General features: G+C 41.4%; 1 protein-coding gene across 1 annotated transcript in view; it reads right to left on the bottom strand.

Moving 5' to 3' along the window:
• MICAL3 (microtubule associated monooxygenase, calponin and LIM domain containing 3) overlaps positions 1-7,382 on the bottom strand; it is a 266,794-nt gene that overhangs the window by 160,363 nt on the left and 99,049 nt on the right. Inside the window, 4 exon segments of the mRNA XM_006752758.2 lie at positions 2,772-2,872; positions 4,087-4,242; positions 4,792-4,893; positions 5,282-5,398. Coding sequence (XP_006752821.1) covers positions 2,772-2,872; positions 4,087-4,242; positions 4,792-4,893; positions 5,282-5,398 — 476 coding nt within the window.

Raw genomic sequence — 7,382 nt, 5'->3', positions numbered from 1 at the left:
CAAATCAACAAACAACAAGTGTTGGAGAGGATGTGGAGAAAAAGGAACCCTCATGCACTGCTGGTGGGAATGCAGACTGGTGCAGCCACTGTGGAGAACAGTATGGAGTTTCCTCAACAAACTAAAAATAGGACTCCCATTTGACCCAGTGATCTCACTTCTAGGAATATATCCCAAGAAGCCAGAAAGACCAATCTGAAGGATATATTCACCCCTATGTTCTTAGCAGCACAATTCACCATTGCTAAGATTTGGAAACAGCCTAAGTGCCCAACAGTAGATGAGTGGGTTAAAAATGTGTGGTACATCTACACAATGAAATACTACGCTTTGGTAAAAGGGAAGGAACTCCTACCATTTGCAACAGCATTGATGGAGCTGGAGAGCATTGTGCTAAGTGAAATCAGTCAGTCAGAGAAAGATAAATATCATGAACAACATAAACTGATGAACAAAAACAGATCCAGAGACAGAGAAGCATCAATCAGACCGTCAAACTGTGGTACATCTACACAATGAAATACTACGCTTTGGTAAAAGGGAAGGAACTCCTACCATTTGCAACAGCATTGATGGAGCTGGAGAGCATTGTGCTAAGTGAAATCAGTCAGTCAGAGAAAGATAAATATCATGAACAACATAAACTGATGAACAAAAACAGATCCAGAGACAGAGAAGCATCAATCAGACCGTCAAACCTCAGAGGGAAGGTAGGGGAGCGTCAGGGGAAGGGGGAGAGATCAACCGAAGGACTTGTATACATGCATATTAGCATAACCAATAGACATAGACACTAGGGGGGTGAGGGCATGAACAGGGGTATGTGTGGGGGGGATCGAGGGATAAGGATACACATGTAATACCTTAATCAATAAAGAATAAAAAAAAGGGGGGGAGGGGACTGTTTCTAAAAGAGACCAGGCTTTGCTGCTTAGTGCTGGCTTTTCCATGTACTTGGAGCAAATTACTACTTCTTTGATACTGTCCAATCCACTTCATAGAGTTATTCTGAATACTAAATAAAATAACTTATGTGACAGTGCTGGTAAACTGAAAAAGCACTTTATAGTTTATGTTGCTATCAGCAATTATTACCTTCTGGGTAGCAAATAGCTTTTGGCAACTGGGGCCACATGAAACACTTAACTTGCATAACTCCACAAACCCAAAAGTTTCAGTGCCAAAAGGTTTTGGAGGTGGGAGCAATAGCAGTCCAGGGGACTGGGAAGAAATATATTCAAAATGGAACAGAGGTTTAAAAATTAATAATAAGATTCTTAAAGGCTCTATAGAACCTCCCAACAAAGAAAAACAATAATGAGAGAAAAGGGGTTTTCCACATAAATGGCTGAAAAACTACTTTTCTATTTTGGAGGTTCCTGGCATACTCAGCCAAATCTTTATTCTCCTGAAGTGGGGCCTATGGTTTCCAAGTGTCCCTGATGGTACTTTCAGTTACCACTACAAGATGTTAAAAGCCAAAACACAAATACTCAAGTTGGCCCTTGAAACAGTTTGTTCACCATTAAGTAAGTGATCAGAATGAATTTAGTGTTTAGCAGCACACACAGAAGGGATGGCTCTTGCCCTCTAAAAAAAAAAAGTAAACAAAAAGGAAAAGTAAATCAGAGTCTTGGCATTCCAGATCGTTCCTACATAATTTTGACTGATAACAATGGGCACACTGCCTATTTCTTACTGATAAAACATTCAAATACATCTTGTTTATGCTCTTGGCAGAATGGGCTGCACACACTGCTTGGTCCTGTTTCTCCTCATAGACATAAAGGACCACAAGGTTAAGAAGCAGATACAAGGTAACAAGTGGAAAGAGGCTGTGCTGCAGGTACATGTTCATATGCTCACCCCTACCACTGCTCTCAGATAAGGCTACAGTATACTGCAGATTAAAGTGGCTGAATTCATTAGTATCCTGCAGAGACAGAGGACACTCTCAAATTCAGCCATGAGTCTGTGCTGGGAATTGCACATGTGGGGATAGTAATTCTCACATTGAGACCATATCAGACTTAAGAAATTCTCCTTAAGGAACCCTCTACCCTGTGGTTTTCTGATTTCCTATTTAGATCATCATCTCAGGGAATGTCATACATTTAGTCACCTAAAAAAAGGCTGAGCAGGACCTGGCTAAGGATGAATAAGAAGCCTTTACTGTTAGGTTATGTAGAGGTTTCAATACACCCTGACCGAGTCAGGGTTCCCTGGACTTCTGACAGCCACATCTAGAGTAAAACCAGAACCATTTTCAAGCTCCCATAAACACCAACTATTGCTTCTTGGTCAAACTCCATTCCCTCTAGCACCCCTTTCAAAAGATGACCTAACCAATAATTGGTCATACATGAAATTCTCTAAACCACAAACCAAATCACCTAAAATTAAACTGAATATTTATTCCTTAATTATCTGAGATTTGCTTTGGAATAATCCAATTGCAGGAATGGGGAGTGAGTTGGGTACTAATGAAACAATATTGGTCATGTGTTGATAATTCTGAAAGCCAGATAATGGACACATGGGGGTTCATCAGATAATCCTCTCTACTTTTGTTTATATTAGAAAATTTCCATAATAAATAGTACTTTTTTAAGTTTAACTAAAAAACATTAGAGTACATGTTACCAGATGAGTTAGGGGGCTTGTTTTCATTCCCTTGCAGGAAAACTCATCTGACAATAAAATTCTTTCTCTTGGTGATCATACTAACCAGTACAACATAAAAAGAGGTTTAAAAGAAATCTATCACTTACATGCAGTATCACCCCTTTGTCCAGTAAACTCTGCTTTTTGGCCGTCATTACAAAATAGTGTGTGTCATCTTTGTAGTAGACGATGTTTTCCAAGTCAATACCTGCAAAACAAAAATGTTGAAGGTATATTAGGGCAGCCAGAGAGATTGTATGTGGGTCCACAGAGACCAGGGTTGTAAAACCCAAGCAGGAAAAGAGAAAGCAAAAAAGATGTCTGAGTCCAGATTCTCACTTCCTGAACATTCAGTTCATAAAAAGAGGGGGAACTTTATTTATCTTTGTACTGCTCTGTAACTCACTTGACACTCTAAGTTATCCTAAAAACAATGATCAATAGTAAGCAGAAATATATAAAGATTGAAAGAAAAAGAAAGATTAACCCTTAGTAAGACGGTCTGGGTTAGTTATCGGGTTAAACCTCTTTTATGGTCATCAAGGCAACTGGGGAAATATCCTAGAACTGGAAGCAGAGAGTGAACTACTGGCTTTTAATTTCAATTAATCTAAAAAAATAGATGTAATGGAAAGAAATCATGTTCTAGAAAACAGAGAATTAGAATCTGCTGTACATTTTTGTTGCATCGAAACATCTAAGTTAATTTATTTAAAAGCTATCATATAAAAAAATCTCATTCCTATCTAGCATATGGTTTACTTTAAGACCAAAGTAGAACTTAGTAGACAAAGTAGTACACTCAATGCCTAAAGTCAGGTTCTCAATAAACCAGAGAACTACCAGCTAATAGGTTACTGCATTAAACCACTTAGAGCAGTGGTTCTCAACCTTCCTCATGCCGCAACCCTTTAATACAGTTCCTCATGTTGTGGTGATCTCCAATTTCATTGTTACAAATTGAACGTAATTAAAGCATAGTGATTAATCACAAAAAACAATGTGTAATATTATATGTGTTTTCTGATGGTCTTAGGCGACCGCCCCTGTGAAAGGGTCATTCGACCCCCAAAGGGGTCGTGACCCACAGGTTGAGAACCACTGACTTAGAGCCACAGTGTAGAGGAAGGGGTAGAAGAAGAGTTGGTAAAAGACAGCACGAACACTTAAAAACAAACACACAAATATAGTAAAAACCCAATCCAGAGTATCTCAGTCCCTGTGATGAGGATAAAGAACATTAGAGTAGCAATCAGTGATGGAAAGCATTACACTCAGAACAAAGCATGCGAGTGAGGAAGGAGCAACAGGTAAATGACACAGTAACACCAATGATTACCCACCCACCAAACTATCCAAGAGAAAGCCACAAGTAGTTATTTAAAGTTCTATCCTTGTTGCTTTCAAGGCACTGATACCAACCTGTAGCTTCCCTGAGCTCTTGGAAAAATTTTTGGTTGAATATGAAAGCCACTCCACTGATCTCTTCCACTTTGGCTTCTGCTGTTGTATTTCGGTTGATAAAATTTGCTGTAATGGCAATGGCCAGTTTGCCTCGAAATTCTTTCCGACGAAATCCTGAAGGGAAAGAAATTTTCAGATGTGGCAGCAGTTGGCTAGAGAGGAAGGAAGGTCACTTCAGACAGGAAGCGGGTATTGATGATGACATTTGGGAACATAGGTGATAACAATCAATGGAAAAATTTTAGGGCAGCTCTTCTCAACCTGAAAATAAGGTATTTACCCATCAAAGAATATAACAATCCAGAAAAGAAGTCAAAGTCTCCCACACTAACAAAAAATTTGAAATCTGACTAACCAGAATGTTACTTAATACTAGGAATTCCATTTTTTTTAAAAGGGGAGCCATCTTTTTATTAAGCTGAGATTTAATCCTGTAGTGCCAACTGCTCAAAGTATAGCTTGTCTCTTAGTACCCTAACAAGAGTACCCTGTAAGAAGTAAACCAAGTACCACTTGGCTAGGGAAGGCTGGGGCTGCCATTAAATTAGAGTAGGTAGCACACATATGTAGATCCTCTCTGATGACACAAATTTTCACCCCAGGGTTTGGAGAAGGTCACCCTTCACTCTGCAATAAACCAGGAAAAGGAATAATGACCAATACCTTCCAAGGTGTTCCTACGGCCATCCCCTCCAATGATCACTTCAAATTCATATTCTGACACAGGATGGGTTTTAGGGTGAACCAGTGCCCGCCAACCTATGCCTGTAGACCAAAGTAAAATTGAAGGTTGTCACCCAGATCATATTCATACCCCTAAGACATTTCAAGATACCCAGGTAGGCAGATACCAAGCCAAAAACAGGTTTAAAAGCATGGGGTACAAACCACAGAAAGAAAGGAGCCTCACAAAGGAACGTTCCCACCATACAATTTCCTATAATGAATACAAGTGCCTGCAATGTCTAATACTATCCCAAAGGCCTCTTCATTCAATCAAAAGTTCCTCAAAAGATACTGGCTATACAGAGAAGCCCTTTTTAAGTAGTTCTGAAAACCCACAGATTCCTATAGTTTTCTGCTTTGATCTCACCTTTTCTCACCCATTTGATGCCCTTTTATCCCTACTATCCCGTTTTCCAATTCAACTTACGTTCATTTTCTTGGTCCTCTGGAGGGTGTACAAGTCCTTGGAATTCTACACTGACATGAATTTCAATGCCTAGGATCAATGCTACTTTCAAAAGTATTAGTTGAAGCTGACGGATACCTGGGTAAACAAAACGATAACACAAGTTAGGGCACATTGAAAAAAAGAGTACCAGTTAGCAGTCACTGCTCAGGTTTCCACCTGTCCACCTATGCAGAGTTTATCCAGATTCTCAACGCTTCCTATAACAGGAGACATTTTCCAAGCCATGTTCCACAGCCTCTTTCTTTACTAAGGGCAAGAAGTGCTCTAGAGCAGTGTTTCTCAACCTTGGCTGCACATTAGAATCACCTGGGAATCTTTTTAAAATCCTGATTTCTGGGCTTCATCCTCCGGAAATTCTGTTTCTTTGTTACTAATGTTGTGGCCCCACCCCATAACAAAGAAACAGAATTTCCGGAGGATGAGGCCCAGGAATCAGGATTTTAAAAAGATTTCCAGGTGATTCTAATGTGGAGCCAAGGTTGAGAACCACTGCTCTAGAGAGACACACAAGCCCACTCCCACCTCTTGGGTGAGATACAGTGGGGCCTTGACTTACGAGTTTAATTCGTTCTGAGACCAAGCTCGTTAAGAAGCTCATTAACTCAAATTACTCTATCAACTCAATGCAAAAAATCGGCGGAGAGACAGCTGGTATCTCAAAAAACTCATTAGTCGGGACACTCGTAAGTCAAGGCCCCACTGTATTTAAAATAAGCAAAAGCTCTGAGATAACACGAAATTGTGGCCAACAGGAGACTCTCCTTTCTATGCTCTCCTGATTCAGTTAGAGCCACAATTATTTAGCCGAACCTACAATACTTACAGGACATGGTAGTTACCAGAAGAGGCAGAAGATATGCACCCACAAGTATGCTTTCCAGTTAGATCCAAAGGGGGCTGTACTACTTCCTGGGATTCCAGATAGTTCTCCTTCATCTTATTACCTCACTGATCTTCACAGATGCTTAGAGGTGAGAAGGGGAACTTCAATGCAAGTTTAGTAGTCTCTTACCAGTCCCCCTCCCACTACTGGTCTATAGTTGCAGAAGCTAAGGTTCAAAATGAATGAAAATCTTGCTCGTTATCCTATTGAGATTTATTTATTTAACCAGTTAATTGCCATGATATTTTGAATTTAATTAAAAAAGGTCCCCTGGGAGAAACCAAGATGGCGGCATAGGTAAAAACCAGAAATTGCTGCCTCCCACAACAACTTCAAAAATACAACAAAAAGACAAAACGGACATCATCCAGAACTACAGGAAGGCTGGCTGAGTGGAAATTCTACAACTAGAAGGAAAAAGAAAAGCATACGTAGACTCAGAGGAGGTGCGGAAGTAAAGTGAAGAGGTACGGAGGCTTGAGCGTGCGTTCGAGGAAAGGGGCGGGCACCTGAGGACAAGGCTGTCTTTTTGAATCGGGAGGGAGTCACAAGCTCCCGACTGCTCTGAACTCCGGTTCCAGGAAGTCTCTGGGAACCCAGGACTCATATGGGGAGAAACTGGACTGTCTGGCAGCGGGCAGAACTCGGAACTCGAGGGCGGCTTTCCCTCAGAGGTGCTTGCAGCAATTAAATTATCAGGACACTGAGAGGTGCCGCCCCTCAGGGCAGGGCTGAGAATCCGCCATAGCTGCTTGCTCCGCCCTTTGATTCCCTGAGACCCCGCCCCACCCAGGTGCGGCAGCGGCTTTTGCATATGAATGTCCTGGCCCTCTGCAACCTGAAAATTACCTAAAAATCTGCAGTGGGGCCAGACAGACCCAGAACTTCCAAGAGAAGGCCCAAGGCCCCACAGCAGCTTGCATTGCTTCACAGCTGAGCCTCATCAGGGCACTTCCAAACTCCAAAAAAAAAAAGGAAGGGGAATCTGCAGCCCTCTTCGTAGTTCCTGCTGGGTAACCTCAGGCAGAGGCTAAATTAGCACCTCCTTAGATCCAAGAGCCAGTGTACCCAGTGCTCAGAGTGGGACCATCCAGATTACAACTCCTCAGATCCATAAGGGGCACACTCAGGGAGCAGACTCAGTGAGCACCAAAGCCCCATTGAAGCAAGTCTTGC

Source organism: Myotis davidii, unplaced genomic scaffold, assembly GCF_000327345.1.
Source record: "Myotis davidii unplaced genomic scaffold, ASM32734v1 scaffold830, whole genome shotgun sequence".
NCBI lineage: Eukaryota > Metazoa > Chordata > Mammalia > Chiroptera > Vespertilionidae > Myotis > Myotis davidii.
Note: the sequence above shows the minus strand (reverse complement) of the source record. Positions and strands in the feature narration are given on the sequence as shown.